Raw genomic sequence first — 17,314 nt, 5'->3', positions numbered from 1 at the left:
TTCTTCTTTATTCATTTATTTCTTCTTGTATTAAAAAATTAAATCTTTGATATTTCTATGAATTAGAAACATATACCCAGGGGAGACTGCAATCTGGTATCTCTAAGACCTCCCCGCCCTACCCCTCCTGCTCTTTGGGCACATGATATATGGAGTAACAGATCTGTGGTTCACACTCAGCTCCAATCTTAAGTTTCTTGACAATGTAACATAAGGAAAAAGAAAAAACCCAGGGTATCCCTGATCCCAGTCAACCCAAGCCCAAATCAACCTCCTCACTTGCCTTAAGATTTGGTTTGTGAGGCTTGTGATGGATTTGGAACAAAAGTCTGACACAGTCTTTCCAAACTGTCTTTATCCTCGAATCTTGAGATTGTCTAGAATCCCAACCTTTATTTGAATGATTAGCAGATAGTACTTGACTACCTCAGTATCCGTAAATCTAGATTTTTCTTAAAAGGTGTGTTATTTACATGTGGGGACCTAGCAGAGGGCCTGGCACACAGTGTTTCCAGGATCCCCCTCCTCTCTTTTCTTACCTGGTGGTTCTGAAGACAAGGAAACTGCAACTGGAGAGAAATTGAGTTACTGGATGAAGGTCAATCAGCTAATTAGTAGCTGTGTAGGAACCACATGGCCCAAGTCTTTTTCTGTGTCCCTAAGATGAGTGCAAATTCAGAGAACAGCTTTTGGTGCAACAGTTTATTTATACATTCTTTCAAAAAATGTATTTTGGAAAGAGAATAAGGATACTGAATGTCTGGTGAATGTGCCACATACCCAGATTTAAATTAGGGAAAAGTATCTAAAATAGAGAAGCTGGGCTAATAATAATTGCAATAATTATGATAGTAACAATGAGTTTTAACTATAAGTTAGGGCTATAATAACCAATTTAAACCGATTACTTTATTATCTTTCTACAAATACCATCTTAATTAGGTGTTATTATTGTAGGGCATTTGGAGTATTTAACTTGCCCCAGAGAATACCATCAGCAAAACAGCAGAGCTGGAATTCAAACCCTGCTGACTTGAGGCTGAAGCTGCTGCTCTGAGCCAGTCTGAAATAGTGAAAGCTTACTTTGTTTATTTCACAGTTAGTCTTGGAAGTCTCAGATTTGTCCAGATTCCCAGGGTTAGAGTATTTTTTTCCTGGGCCAACTGCAAAAATACGTGTCTTTGGCAACATAGAACCAAATGAAAAACCGGGGTGCCACAAGTAACTAAAATTCTGGTCTCCCAACTAACTGAAGGACTAGGCCACGTGTGTTTTCTGCTTTGTATTTAATGACTGTTTATGCTTTGCTTATAGCGTTAATATTCCTGTTACTAATCTATCACAATTGAAGTATGTCATTAATGATAACACAAAGGTCATAACTGATCATCTTCTATAGGCCAGACACAGTGCCAAGGTCTTGATATTCCTTCTTTCACTTCATCTACCCTAACCTCACAAGGTTCAGAGAGGAAACTGCGGTGTAGGTTTCAGTGACAGGCTGTGGCCCCATAGACAATAACAAGCAATGTCCGCATTCAAATGGGGTCTATCAGATCTCAAAGCAATTACTCTGCAATATTCTTCTCTGTTCTTTTTTACAAAAAACGGGCCCATGATTTGTAAAGTATGCTCACTTTGGAAATTTACTTTTAAAAAAGAGAGGGGGAAAAACGAGAGAGGGAAGAGAGAGAGAGAGAGAGAGATTTATGCCTGGATCCTATACACACTAATCCTAAATTCCTAGACCTTTCTTCTCATGTCGTGGTAGTTAGTGGTCATCATTGATGGAGGGGTTCAGCGAGTGGCAGGCATTCTACAAAGCCCACAACAGGCATTGCCTTATTGCGATTTCCAGTGAGACTCCACAGATTAAGATTCTGACCCTTAGTCTTATATTAATGAGCTGCATGACTTTGGGAAAATTGTTTAACCTCTCTTTACAGATGAGAAAACTGAGACTCTGGGTGCTTATCTAACTGGCCCAGGAGCCCAGAGCTGCGTCAGAGCCGCTGTGCTAGCCATTACGCCCTCTGCAATGGAGCGGAGATAATTCTCTCCCAGATAATAGCCCTGGGGAACTTCTGTCACCTCATCAGCAGAGAATGACTCACTTATGTGTTCACTGTTGTACCTATTAAAGCAGAAAAATAGACTCATATATCTTAGATTTTCAGTAACGGAGAGAGAATCAAAATCAGAAAGAAAATATGCCATAGCATCCCGCTTCTGAGCATTCTTGCTTGCAGACATTTTCCTCAGTTCAGCATCGTGAAAATTTAAGGCCAGAAGTGACCTTTTAAGATGGAGAGATAGAGCTGTCCAGCTCATCCTCCTTTTACAGATAAGGAAACTGAGGCCCTGACGTGCAAAATGATTAATTTTACCTAAATTGCACAACTAATCGTGGTAGAGCTTTTACTAAAATGCAAATCTCAAGATTGTCAGTGGTTTTTCCCTCCCTCCGCGTGATGATAGCCTAGGCTATTCTATATGAGAGTGACTTCTGTATGAACGAACATAAATGCATTTTGCCCTGATAATGATTCCTGGCCTAATTTAATGTCTGCTGATTTTAGTATATCTATCTACACACACACACACACACACACACACACACACACTCATAACCCATCACACTATTTTTCCGATATAGTTAATAGGATTTTTATGTTACATTGCTATAGTAACCTTTTAGGGTTTTTTTTTTTTTTAGAGTAAATATTGTCTTTGAAGATCATATAGGTGGGATTGATGTCATATTAATTCTGTGACATAAAGACTGGAGTGAAAACTTCATCCTATGTCTTGATTTTGGGAACAGCCATTACTGAATGCTAATCAATGCCTACTCCTGTAATGTATAACACCTTCACCTGGATATACCCTGTATGTGTGTTTCAATTTGCAGTTTGAATGATATTGTTGCTGTGGGACCTGAGCACTTTTATGCCACAAATGACCACTATTTTGTTGACCCCTACTTGAGATCCTGGGAGCTCTACTTGGGTTTAGCGTGGTCTTACGTTGTTTACTATAGCCCAAATGAAGTTCGAGTGATGGCAGATGGATTTGATCTTGCTAACGGAATCAACATTTCACCTGACGGCAAGTATGTGAACTGTTTATCACGCGTTTCCCCAGATTCTCGTTAGCTCTCTTTAGAACGGACTCATTTTCTAAACTACATGATATGCTCTAACGTGTCATCCTGGTAAAAGGAAATTAGGAAGAATCTTAAAATATCTTAATTTTTCGGGGGATAAAATGTCAAGTCAAAATTTTCTATTTTGTGTAAGCATATTCTTCTAAGTTTGCGGGGAGGGATGTATGCATTAAGAAGGGAAACTGGGATAAACATTCAGCATTTCTAAACAACTTTGCTTTGAGGGAAGCGTTTTGAGGGCGTAATAAGATGAACTGCATGTAGTTATATATCTCAGCTGTGCTGTTTGTGACAAGATAAAGAGCCTGCACCAAAGTGTAAATCAAGACACTTCTTTCTCCATCAAGAAAGTGTTACTGAAGGCGAAGAGTCCGTTTATCGAGGGAGTGTTCCTCATGGTGTAGTTGATTTACATTATTATTTGATGATGACCCTGAAACAAATGATTCACAGAGAAACCCTGGTCTGGGGACCACACTTTGGGTAACATTAGTCTGTCTACAAAAGCCATGTATGCAGTCCTACATACCCTTCGTCATCTTCTGTCATCAGGGATTTCAGGAGTTGGTAACATGATTAGAGGAAACAGTTCAGTTTTCAGTTATTTATAGCATTGCCTGGTTTTACAAAGTAGCAGATAATACATAGTCATTTCTCTCTTTGTTCTGGGATGCCCTGCCTTCAAAATACTAAATGCGCAGGGTCAGAACCCGGCTCAGGGTAAGAGTGGGGGAAGGTTTCTCTCGGCCAAGCATCTTGTCTCCTCTCATACTTTCTCTGGCCTAAAACAAGGGCCTGGTTGCCAAAGGGCTTTCCTGCAGCCTGCCCGAGAGAACTCACTGTCCTCTGAGAGGCAGAACCTGGGGATTGTCGCCATGTTGACCAGCGAAGAGAAGTGGTGTAACAACATTTTACACCCAGATATTTAGAGCTGGTACTAGGGCTGCGTTTCTTCCCTCCTGATCAGGGACAACTAGGTTCCTACCTTAGGAAGTAACTTTTCAGAAATGAAAACTCCATTGTACATTGTAAACTCATTGAGTTGGGTTTCTGTTTTGTTTTATTTTTTTTACAATTGGGTGTGCTTTGAGAGGGATTGCATTTTCCTGTCTCTAAGCAGAGTTCTCTCCTAAGAAGAGTTCTCCCAGCTTCACCATAACCTTCTGAGCCGTATTACTTCAAGTGCTTTGATGTAGTTCTTTCTTCTTTGAAGGTATGTCTATATATCTGAATTGCTGGCTCATAAGATTCATGTGTATGAAAAACACGCTAATTGGACTTTAACTCCATTGAAGGTAAGATGTATTAACACTATAAGTTTGCAGAGTGATAATTAGATTCTAATTGATTTGTGAAATTAAAAGTGAGCAAAAAAGGATTGTCTAATTGGAGCGGGTGAGAACCAATTTTTCACTTCTTTATTAAGAGTCAACAGCATCGTGTGTGTTTGTTGTTCACTTTGGTTCAGCGGCAGAGTGGGGAGGAGCAAGCCCAGTATCTCACCTATGAAACTTGGATTCTTTCTGCCCTAATGAATTCTCACGGCTTAGTTTCCCGTCCCTTCCTCTTTTGCTCCCTTCCTCTGGCCTCCCCCCCCCCCCCGCTCCTTCCCCTCTCTCCCACCCTTCCATGTTTTCCTCCATGTTGATGAAACAGCCCAGAAATCACCTCAACTGGTAGTAGTTCCGATGACGGCGCTCTCCACGATAGTTAAACATCGTGAAAACATAATAAAAAACCCAATAAAGTATCAAGGACTCCCAGCGGCCACTCCGCACCCCTGACGCCCATCACTTCGCCCCCTTTGTCTCTGGCGCTTCCCCCTGCTTGGTGTCCCTGAGCTCACCAGGTGGGGACCCACCTCCGGTGGCGCACTCAAGTTCCCTCTGCTCTGATCATCTTCCTCCAGCTCTCTGTGGCTCTCTTCTTCATACCTTTCCAGTTTCCTCTAGAATGTCACCTCAGCGAGGCCTTTCCTGGCTACCTCATCTCGGCTTGCGACTCTGCCCGCCTAGCTACACACACACTGCGAGTCTGCAACCTCAGGGGCTTCCTGGTCCAGTCCGAGCCGCCCTCTTCCCCTGCCTCCACACACGGAGGGCGAGGAGAGGCCGAGAAGGAGGGAGGCCACTCTGCATTGCTCGGTGGCAGGTTCAATAAACAAGGGCCCTCAGCTACTTGACTTGTCTTGGGCGCTGCAAGAAGACTAGCTCTCTGCACCTGCCCACTGGAATCTTAAACGTTTATATAGAGCACTTAATAGGGGTTCGGTCACATATACTGTCCAGAGGGGCTCAGCAGCACCTTACTCCATCAAGGCCGTGTTCCTGGAATGGCTCTCACTGTGTGCACAGTGGGCAGAATGCACATTCCAAGGACAGGGAAGGGGACGGGACACCTTCAGTTGTCCAAGTTCAGCTGGAGGTTCAGCCAGAGGTCATGTCCTCCCAAGGACCTCCTCCAACATGCCATCCCTCGTGACAGCTCTTACGATCTCATACACCCAGCTCTTGTGCAACATGTCCTGAGCAGTCAGTGATGGTCGGGGGGTGGGGGGGTCCACTGGCACGGAGGCAGCGAAGTTAGTGTGTTTGTGCTAGGGAAAACACAAATTACTGCAGTGATTCCCCAAATCAATGACAATTTTTTTTTCATCCAAGAGCCCCATGATCCGAACCACTGATTGATTTATTGAGTCCCCCAAGCTGAGGTCAGATCACTCTAGGTGTTCACTTGTGTCCTCATGTGATTTGATAGAGACGACACTCCGGCACACTCACCAGGTGTGAACCCACAGAATTCTGTTCGGATAATGGCAAAGAGGTGGTAAGTAGTGTTCGAGGCCATCCGGTTTTGGAGGACAGCTTTGGTTATTAGAGACATTTCAGTGTTCGGTAAGGACAGGCTCCTCATATTTACAGCTTACTGGATGAGTTTGGCCAGGGCTTTGCCAGTCTCAGGGGATGGCCTTGGACTTCTTTGGTAGTTGTCTTGGCTGTTGCCTTGGTCATTGTTTAAAACACGTTGGGCATGCTACTGCTGTGTAGACCAAGTCACTCTATTTTGAGGACACTAGAGCCTCCTTGGAAATATGCCCTCCCACTGGGGCTCTGGGGTGGCTACTCTTTTTATGCATCTCTTCTCTGTATCTCCTAAAGGGTATGTTGCCAGAGCTTGTATCCAAGTGAGGACGTGGCTTCCTGATTGCCAGGGGGTGTCACCCCTGCCTGAGCTGCGATGTGGACAATGGGGACAGCCTCAAATCCCTGCGGGCCAGCACAAATGTTTTGCCGCATATCCTGATTGCGCCAGAACTTATTCCCATCATCCACCCCTTGGCTTGCCACCCTTCCAGCTGTAGGATTAATCCCTTTACAACAGTCCAAAGGTCAATGCAAAGGGTTAAGGGTCAGGGCTCTGGAGTGACCACTAGTCAAACCACCCGAGTTCAGGCCAGGAGCCGCTGCGGATTCTTGCTGCTTCCATCCAGATGGTGTCAGTGTTGGGCTGAAGAGCAACTCCGGTTTGGGGGAGGAGGGATGGATTCCCTGGACTAGATCCATCCCCCACTCTACAAGCTGCAAGGACTGCCATGGAAAGAGGGGGAGAGGGCAATGCGTCTCCTTCTCTACCAAGCCTAGTAGTGCCTGTGTTTCTGGAGACAGTGGGCAGGTGGGCAGGGTGCTCCTACGCTGCGGATCAGAAGGTAGTCAACGTTGGGCTTTGAACCATGGCAGAGATGCGTGGATGGAACATAGTCCCAACCTACCCCTTGATAGGAAAGGAAGTTCTTACTTTGATGCCCTCTTCCTTCCCGAAAGCACCCTCTCCCCCCACTCCGGAGCAGTGCTGCATATATGGCTAAGAGCTCTTGCTCTAGGGGGTGTATGGAGTTTCTATCCCCTCTGGGACCAAAAGCTAGGGGTACTCTGTCCTCCTGTTATCCCCACACAGCGCCCACAGACATATCTAACTCTAACTCAAATAGCATCTAACATTTAACTCAAATAGCAGCCCTGCCTGCGAGATGTCCGGGGCTGTAATCTCCTTCACTAGTATGTTTGCTTTCTCCAAGGGAACCTGTGGCCCTGGTTCCCAGTTGCACACATGTCCTTTCTTTATCAGTCTGTATCAGAGACAGAGACATCATGCCAGATGGGGAATGAAAGTCCTCCAAAACCCCCAAATCCCTACAAAGGTTTGCACCGCTTTCAAGTCCTTAGGGCTTGTTAAGCTTACGCCTTATCAATCACATTCTGGAACGCATGTCTTGCCCAACCACATGACTCGCAAACGCCTGTGGCTGTTCCTGGGCCTTGAGTTTTCTGTGGGCTCATGACCCATCTTCTCCCTTGCAACTGTTCCAGGAAAGCCTGCAGAATGTCCTGCGGTGTGTTCTTGGATACTGTCTCCTATCTCTTTATGCGCCCAAGCAATTTATGTTGTTTAACGGTTACCATTTTCTGAAGGGGTTGCAGGCGTACTGGTTCGTGGTGCGTGTTCCCCCTCAGCGCTGGTCTGATTACCAGAATCCAGGGTCAGATCCCTGAGAGAGGTTTGCAGTTCCATCTCGTAGGACATCAACGCCCCGTAGATTCTCTGGTATTGCATTGAGAAGAACCTCATATTACTGGGAGGAACACTAAATCCGTCAAAGAACCTTCTTAACCGTAACCATTTGCTCTCTGTAATTTGCTCTCTGTAATCACTGATGGTGCTGAAAACTGAGGGTCACCATGGGTCAGAGTGCATTTGGATCTAGCAGCCACCAGAGCTCCTAGAGGACCAGCAAAGAGCGAGTTCAACTTGACGCCTTTGATCATCTCCACCTGCCCGCACCTGGAGGCAGTCCTGGCCTGTCTCTATACCTGGGTTAGGGAGGCACCCACCCCAAATAGCACTGTTTTCCTGAGGCTCCTGCTGGAGCCGGCAGGGCATCAGGGACAGTAAGAGGCAGAAGGAACAGGTCTGAATTGTTGTTCAAGTTTTGTGGCTTTCCGCAGGCCAGTGAACACAGTGTTGGGTTGTCAGTTTCTCTGTTCTGGGGAGGTCCCTGCAGCAAGGAGATTAAACCCCATTTGTTTCGGGGTTGTTTTTACTGGACCTTGACAGCTGATTGGGAAAGCCTTTAGGTTTTATGGGGGAGCTCTCTGTCTCAGGCCTTTCCCACATCCTGTACCAGTCCCAGGATTTGTCAGTTTTCCCTAAATTGACAACAGATTGCCCAGCACTATAGATTTCTTGTCCCGCCACTGGCCGCAGCATGGACATGAGGGTCCCATAACAGGTGTCGGTGGTGAACTGGGGTACAGGATGTTTCATTCTTGCTGTGAACGTGGCCTAATGAGGACCTTCAAAGCCAGGGGCAGAGATTGCCTATCTCATTCCCAACTCCCAAAGGGTTGTCCGACCTCCTCTCTAGATTTTCAGGGTTCCACATGCCCAGGGAGGGGCCCTCATTGGGCCAAACCTCCCTGCAGGCTAGGATAATCCAGTCCAGAAGGGAGTGTTACTTTGAACCTCTGAGTGCTATGCAGGTGCAGCGGGGGGCCGAGTGTGTGGTGATGTCACTCATTTTCTCTGCTTCCTGCCCAGAGAAATGCCATGTCCCCCACATCCCATAAATGTACTAACCACACTGAAATACTTGCTCTGGTCTTTTGCTGGAACGTGGCAGCTGTATCAATAAACTCAGCGGAAGTACCCTCTCTCTTCATGAACGTTTCCTCCGTTGGAGGCTGCCCTGCTGGCTGGGGTCATTGTGGTGCTTTTGCTTTCCTTTGTCCCCGGGGTTGGACAGCATGGGGCGTTTAGTTCCCTTCACAGCAACTTCTTCACCCTCCCCATTTTCCCAGGCATTCCACCTCTTAGCTTCCCAGTCAGACCTTGTCACAGCACTCGGACCTTAATCCTCAGCAGCTGGGACTTTGCAACATGGTGTGCATAGTCTTCAGCTGATGATTTGTTCTCTCCCTTTGTCGGCCAGCCCCAAAGCTACAGAGTAGCGAGCACCCACATATCCTTCTCTAACCTCTTCTCACTTTCTTTTTTTTTTTTTTTTTAATTTAATGTATTTATTAAATAGTGGACACATTACCTTCAGGTGTACAGCATAGTGATTGGAGAACTCTGTACACAACTCCATACTCATCACAAATGTCATCACCGTCTGTCACCACTATCACCATACAATGGTATTACAGTATTATTGACTATATTTTCATCTGTCACTTACTTATTTTAACCTGCAGTTTATACCTCTTCATCTCCTTCAGCTATTTTGCTATCCCCCACAGCCTTCGCCTCTGGCAACCCCCCAGTTTATTCTCTGTACTGTTTCCTTTGTTTCTTTGTTCATCTGTTCAGTTTTTTTAGATTCCACAGATCAGTGAAATCATATGGTATTTGACTTTCTCTGTCTGACTTATTTCACTTAGCATGATATTCTCTAAGTCAAGCCATGTTTTTACAAATGGTGAGATCTCATTCCTTGTTCTGGCTGGGTAGTGCATGCGATCAGTGGGCACTGGCAGGGATCGGTGAGCTCATGGTAGTCCTTAGGGATTGGCCATGGGGTCACCCTTCCCCACACAGAGGTCAATGGCCAACTCGGGGTTTCCTCCAAGGACACCTCCTTTCTAGAACCCCTTTCTTTGGTCTCCTCCTGGCTGGCTCACCAATTATTAGCTTGCAGTCTGGGGAGCTTCCTGGGTGCAATCTGAAAATGGTCTCTCGTCCCCATACACGGAGAGGGCAAGGAGAGATCAAAAAAGAAGGCAGACCATTCCGATTGCTGGGTGGCAGGTTTAATAAGAGAAATGACATATGAGGCTTGTCTTGAGCAGCCGTGGTACAAGTCGATCTACACACCCTCCGACCAGAATCTTAAAAGTTTACGTAGAGGTCTTAACTGGATTCAGCCACACACACTGTCCAGATGGTCTCAATAACATGTTACTCTCTCAAGGCTATGTCCTTGGAACAGCTCCCACTGTGGAAACAGTGGGCAGAATGTATATCCCAAAGATAGGGGAGGAGTCAAGGAGCCTCCAAATGCTTGGGTCCAGCTTGAGGATCAACTGGGGGTCACTTCCTCTTGATGACCTCCTCCAACACACACACACACACACACACACACACACACACACACACACTTCTTTTCTCCTGATGGCTTTAAATTCCCTTCAACATTCATTGCTAATATTACATATTTTACTTACATTTTGTAAGTGAAATGCTATATATTTTATCTGTCCTATCGGCCGTCCCTTCCACTAGGGTTTAAGTGCCAGAAGGACAGGGTGTTTTCTCTTTGTTCCCGAAAGAGTTCCCAACAGGTAGTAGGCACTCAACAAAGACCTGTTCGGTTAATACGATGGGGCTGGGTACGATTCAGGGGTTTAACTTCCTCCTCCATCGATTATGATCTGATCTGAAGGTTTGGGTCAGAAGAAGTAAAAACACAAAGGAGAGGAAAGAGGAAGAAGCAGGAAAGTGGAGCTGGGTGAAGGTAGTCCTCTGTCCCTTACAAACAGGACCTGGCTGTCTTGCCGCAGCCGTCCCCAGCCCGAGGCGCCGTCACCAGGCCCTGCGGGGCGGTTCCCATCAGGACATGCAATGTGCTGTCGTGAGGGGCTTCACTGCGGGAAAATGAGCTCAAAGCAGCATCCAACGTGGCATCACGTTTGACATTAAAAATCATCGGTGTGGCCAATTTGGTATTAGCGGAAGTAAAATGGAATTTCACACACTCCTACTGGCTGACGGAATGAAAAGGAATGGTGGTTGTAACAATAGTTACTTTTGCAAATTGAATGTTAATTTTATAAGACTGGAGCCCCATCCAATAGATATTCAACACAGAAGGGTAAAGACGCTGGTCCTGCCAAGGACCTATTTGACATTTGGCTTCCACTTTTGGCAACAGGTAAGGCCCCATCTGCTGACGTAACAATTCAGTTGAGTCTACTTCTGTGACTCCATTATTCTTTTTCTTTTGAAGGAGTGGGTAATCAAGACGAGTTAATTCATTAATACTTGGAGCATCAGGAAATTTGATAAATGAGCTGCAACTGATCTTAGAATTTGCGATGAGGTGTGGGTGGGTTTATGTCCTGTCAAAATGTGGTATGCACAGACAATGGAATATTATTCAGCCTTAAAAAGGAATGCAGTCCTAATACATGCCCCCACATGGATGGAACCTTGAGGATCTCATGCTAAGTGAAGTAAGCCAAACCCGAAAGGACAAATATTGTGTGATTCCACTTATATGAGGTCCTAGAATAAGCAAATTCATAGACAAAAATTGGAATAGGGGTCACCGGGGGCTCACGGAGGTAGGAATGGGGAGATATTGGGTACAGAGTTTCTGTTTGGGATGATGAAAGTTTCTGGAAATAGTTGGGGGTAATGCTTGCAAAACCCTGTGAGTGTACGAATGCCACTGAATCTTACCTTTAAAGTGGTTAAAATGACACATTTCATGTTATGTGTATTTCACCACAATAAAATAATCCCCTCCTCCATAAAAAGAAAAAAAAAAATTCCAGGACACAGCCAATGAATTAGTCCTACTTCAGTGCTTTCCCATTCTCTAAAAATTGGGATACTTGTTAACAGAGGACACAGTTTTTTGCAATGAGAATCATTTATTCAGTTTCCTTTATCAAGAAATGTACCATCTTCCACTTGGCTTTGTGGAAGCTTGAAATGTGTCGTTGCGTGCATTGTAGTGAGTGAGTTTTGCTAGGAATTAGAGATCTACAAGACAGGAGTTAGTTGCTGGGCCCAAAAGGGGTTCCCTGCGGGACTGTCAGCTCTGCCTGGGCAGGAGACAGGTCTGCCACTTACCAGTACCCGCTCTCCGGGAGCTGAGCTGCTTCCGGAGCACACGGTGGGAACTCAGTAATCGTGTGTCAAATGAACAGGTACCCCGGGCTTGGGTGTCCTTCTCTTCTCTCACCCCAGCTCACATCTCTGGAGGGTTTCAACCGCCATGCAGTTCAGAAATCGACAGCTACCCCTCGCAAAGCCAGCAAACAGCACAGAGCCCCCAGACACACATTTTCCTTGTCTAAAGAAAATGGCGGGATCTACGTAGATTGTCTGACACTGTGATGGATGGGTGTTTGCGGGGACAGAGAAGGCCTGGGGCTGATTCTGGCCAGAGGATGTCTGCTTGGCTGCCTCCTTTGGCCGACCTGGCCTGTCTCCAGGGAAAGAATGGATGATGGCTCTGGGAGGAGGCTCTGCTGGGGGGCTTGGCCCCTGTAGCCCCATCATGGACTTGCGGGGAGAGGTCTCATTTAGAGCAGGGAGCCCAGGGCAGGGCAGCGCCAGTTTGCCGCAGCTCCCCGCCCACACTCTGGCCTCTGCAGTGAGTCACCAGCAGCTATTACATGGTCTCTAGGCGCTGAGGTGTCCTGGCCTCTGTTTGAGGTACACGGTAGATATTACTTCTCCAACGGAGAGCTGGAGGTAAACAAATAGATGTGATTTCTCCCCAGTAGAAGGCAGCCAAGATGATGAATGGTGGAATTAAGAATCATTGGTATTATTTATGATCCTGGTACAAAGCCTCGACAGCAATCTGTGCAGTCATCACATGCTTGCGACTTATATTTAGAAAATAAACAGCAGAAGAACAGGGAGTTAAATAACATCAGAAAACCAAAGAAGAAACTTTTCCCCTACTCCATGGCAAAAATTAGACCCTGGGTGATCATTTCTTCTCTGGCTGTACAGCCTATATTTTAGCCATTAAAGAGGAGCCTACATTTCATCAATGTGCTCATTCAAAACGAATCCACATTTCCTGGTTGTTTTCTGAATGCTTATAAAAATATCATTTGCACATGTTTTTGTAGAAGGAACTCTTTTATGCAGCACTTAAAACTTTTTCTTAGGTTTATGCACAGATGTTAGTCCAGATGACTTCCTCTGACTTCTAACAGTCTTGCTTGCCATTCTGCATTTTCCCCTTCCCTCCTCTGTCCTGGAAACTGATGAAATGCTAATATAGATGGAAAGTCAGAGGAACTCTCTGAGTGATATTGAAATGCAGCAGAATTGTGCTCTGGAACCAGCAGTGTGGAGACCGAGGAGAACAAGATGATAGCTTCCCCTGAGAGATTGTTCCGTCACCTCTCAATTGTTTTCACTTTCTGTCCTTCCTTCTCTCCCTGTTTTAACCTGGAAGTCCCTGGACTTTAACACACTCGTGGATAACATATCTGTGGATCCTGTGACAGGGGACCTTTGGGTTGGATGCCATCCCAATGGCATGAAGATCTTCTTCTATGATCCGGAGAACCCTCCCGCATCAGAGGTTAGTTTGAAAAATGAATCAGATTGGCGACCTTATTCCCCGCTGTTTCTCGGTTGGAAGCATAAATCTCAATTACATGTGCAAATATAAGGAGAGACGTGGATAGATGATCCAAATGACGAGAGAGAAAAAGGAGTTTGACTTTGGGAGGAATTTTAGTCATAATCTAGGCAGGAGACAGATGGTACATTTAAATTGGGTAATTTGAGGAGATTTAATAAGGGTCCTGTATACAAAGGTGTGGGCATACGTAGGGAAATGAAAGGAAGATAATGCATTACTCCAGAGTTCGTGTGGGAGGCAGGAAGTGGTTACCAGAAAGTAGAATGAGATCAGAGCTGAGTGTGGACAGGGTCCCCTGAGGGGAACCTGGCCTCTGGTTGGGGGACATAGACAACCAGTGGGGACCCTGCAGGGAGGAAGCCTGGAACAAACACTCTACCTCCCTCTCAGTCCTCCCACTCCCCTGCTGCTGCTGCTCCTGGGCTGACCCTGAGCCAGAGCTGGGGGCAAAGGAAACTTCATCGTAGGCTTTCGTGAGAGTCTCGGCAGAGTGGAGGGCTGGAGTCCCTATCTTTACTTCAGTGATGAGTTTCTTCAACTTGGGAATTCACAATAGTTAAAAAACAAAACAAAACAAAACAACAGAATGGACCGCAGGTCTAATCATTTGTTTGTAGCTTGCCTTTCCTTTTAATCCCCTGTTCCCGCGTGTCCGTATATGCCCAAGTTCACACAATGCGCCAGGCCTGATGTCCATATGGCGTCCTCTTCAAACCTTCCCTGCAGAATGGGAAGATCCATCACTTGCTGGAATTATTTTGGTTTAAAAGACCTTTCCTTCCCTCTTAGTTATAGTACCCAAAGACCCCATTCATCTTCATGGTCTTAACTCGGCAGACTATTTTGGCTGTGCAAACAAGAGTTTTGAGACGCACTTTGCTATAGGCATTTGAACATTTCTGTGACTCATCTGGGGTTTTCTGTTTTGAGTTTTTCAGTACGTGTTATACATGTTATTTATGTTAAATAACCGGTACCGTTTTTGACATAGTTTATGGCTATGTAGTCTTTTTAAAGTTTAGTTTTAAGAATCAGCCTCATTTCCACCCACCGAAAAAACCTTTTTCTTTTTAAAGCCCATGTCTTGGGGCGCCTGGGTGGCTCAGTGGTTTAAGCCTCTGCCTTCGGCTCGGGTCATGATCTCAGGGTCCTGGGATCGAGCCCCACATCGGGCTCTCTGCTCAGCGGGGAGCCTGCTTCCCCCTCTCTCTCTGCCTGCCTCTGTGCCTACTTGTGATCTCTCTCTATCAAAAAAAATAATGAAATCTTAAAAAAAATTAATAAAGCCCATGTCTCTTAGATTAAGTAACCCCCAAACCAAATGTGTATTTCCAATTAGTTTATGGCCCTTCATACCCTTTCTCTCCAGGCTTACAGGACAATCGTGATTATATTTAATGGCAATCCTTTGTGCCTTTTCCTGGTTCTTAGCTATTAGGATGGCTGTGTGGTATGTTTAACAGAATTGGGGAAGTGTATGCTGTGGTGTGTTCACTGTGCAGAACAAAGCAGAATGTTAGATTCTAATTTGTTCTTGCTTGTTAGCTCATCTGGTGAACTTAGGTCATTTGCTATAGCATGGACTTGGTTTGCTGTTCTGGAAAAAGTGCTTCCTTTCTAATGATGGATCTGGTAAGGAATAGCAAAAAGTAGTAACAATCCATTACCTAATGCACTGCCCCATGGAAGAGTGACTCACTTTTATTAGAAAGAGGCTTACTTAAGTCAAGGTGCCCCATCACCTATTTCCCAGTTAAGTAACTACTATGTCTGTCTTTTGGGCTGGCTGTTTTACTTTTTATTTTTATTTTTGTTTAAAGATTTATTTATTTATTTTAGAGAGAGAAGGAGAATGCATGCACTAGTCGGGGGGGAGGGACAGGGAGAGAGAATCTTCCAGCAGACTCTGGACTGAGCACATCACCCCCACACTGGGCTCCATGAGATCAGGACCTGAGCCAAAAACCAAGAGTCTGAAGCTTAAAGGACTGAGCTGCTCAGGTGCAACTGGGGCTGGCTGTTTTAAAAAGGTCCTTTTAAATGCTCCCATTAACCCTTTATATATAGGCACTGGCCCTCCCAGTTTGCATATTTGGTGTTTTTGTATGTAAGCATCCTTTCTTCCAGACACTGTATTTTATCCTAAAGGCTTAAAAATGTTAAGAAGTTAAGAGTTGAAAAGAAACTTAAGGGTTAAAACCTCTGCCTTCAGCTCAGGTCATGATCTCAGGGTCCTGGGATCGAGCCTTGGGTCAGACTCCTGCTTTCCCCTCTCACTCTGCCTGACTCTCTGCCTACTTATGATCTGTCAAATAAATAAATAAAAATCTTCAAAAAATGAAAAAAAATAGTAAGCTAATGTTCCTTCTTTGATAGGTGATCCGAATCCAGGACATTTTAACAGAAGAGCCCAAAGTTACACAGGTTTATGCAGAAAATGGTACAATGTTGCAAGGAAGTTCGGTGGCTTCTGTGTACAAAGGGAAGCTGCTAGTTGGCACCGTGTTCCACAGAGCTCTCTACTGCAAGCTCTAGCAGGTGGATCTGCCCCCGTGTCACGCACACCGTGAGCCCACCATTTCAACGGCTTGTTGCATCTCCAGGGCCACGGTGATCTGGTCTGAACCGTGAGCACTGACCCTCCATTTGCACTTCAGGAAGGAAGACAGTGCTATTTACCTGGGAACAGAATCAGTGCATAAGGCTTTTTAAAGTACAGTAACAAATCAGTCTAGAAATACTCGAAAACTCCATTTACCAATAAAAATCCTGGCAATAAAATGGCTATAGTTGCCGCATCAGTTGTCCGGCCTTAAATCGTTTAACTGCGTGTGATCCAAATGTCCTTTCCCTAAAATGGGTGTGGCCTGGGGAGCCCATGACGCTTGCTGCTGCCTTGCTGAATCTTGTTCTGGAAACAAAGGAGCATAGTGATCTCACGAGTCGTCCCAGAACGCAGTCCTCAGGAACTGCTGGGAAACTATAGGTGACCTACGAAGTTTCCCTCAGCTCCAGGCACCCCTCCTTAGTAAAGCCATGGCACAATCTGAATCCCATTTCCCCTCCGGTGTAGGACTTTCTCAGTAAATGGAAACCTAAATGACCCCCATTTCTCCTTTTGCTCTCACTCAGTTCTCTGGTAGCGATGACATGTAGGAAAATCTTAACATTCTTGGGAGTGTTGTGATCTCAGCATAAACTGTACATGTTAGTGGCTTTGCCCCATTGAAAAGAAGTTTGTTGGGGCGCCTGGGTGGCTCAGTGGGTTGAAGCCTCTGCCTTCGGCTCAGGTCATGGTTCCAGGGTCCTGGGTCCTCATCAGGCTCTCTGCTCAGCAGGGAGCCTGCTTCCCCCTCTCTCTCTCTGCCTACCTCTCTTGCCTACTTGTGATCTATGTCTGTCAAATAAATAAATAAATAAAATAAAATCTTAAAAAAAAAAGAAAGAAAGAAAAGAAGTGTGTTAGCTTCAGTGATTGAAGATGGACTGAGGCCCATAATCCATTCAGGTAAAGCTAAATGCCCCCGAAGACAGTACTGTTGTTACAAGTGGTAGTGGGGCTGGTTTTTGTTGTTGCTGTTGTTGGTATTTTTAAGTAAGCTCCCCACCCAGGGTGGATCCCAACATGGGGCTTGATCTCATGACCCCAAGACTGGAGACCCAGCCTGAGATCAAGAGTCAGACGCTTAACTGACTAAGCCACACATGACACCCACGGCCCATCCCCTCAACCAGGTGTTGTTTTGTTTTTTGTT

At 45.5% G+C, this 17,314-nt stretch overlaps 1 protein-coding gene across 2 annotated transcripts in view; it reads left to right on the top strand.

Moving 5' to 3' along the window:
• The window catches only part of PON1 (paraoxonase 1), a 31,897-nt gene extending 15,540 nt beyond the window's left edge, over nt 1-16,357 (top strand). For both annotated transcript variants that reach the window (XM_004767851.3, XM_004767852.3), the window contains exons 6-9: nt 2,912-3,112; nt 4,380-4,461; nt 13,368-13,496; nt 15,936-16,357. In XM_004767851.3, coding sequence (XP_004767908.1) covers nt 2,912-3,112; nt 4,380-4,461; nt 13,368-13,496; nt 15,936-16,094 — 571 coding nt within the window. In that variant the 3' untranslated portion in view covers nt 16,095-16,357. The remainder of the gene's footprint in view (nt 1-2,911; nt 3,113-4,379; nt 4,462-13,367; nt 13,497-15,935) is intronic.
• Nucleotides 16,358-17,314: the final 957 nt, after the last annotated feature.

Source organism: Mustela putorius, unplaced genomic scaffold (assembly GCF_011764305.1).
Source record: "Mustela putorius furo isolate JIRA1106 unplaced genomic scaffold, ASM1176430v1.1 tig00003845_pilon_pilon_pilon, whole genome shotgun sequence".
In the NCBI taxonomy this organism is placed as follows: Eukaryota; Metazoa; Chordata; class Mammalia; order Carnivora; family Mustelidae; genus Mustela; species Mustela putorius.
This window is presented reverse-complemented; position numbering and strand designations above follow the sequence as displayed.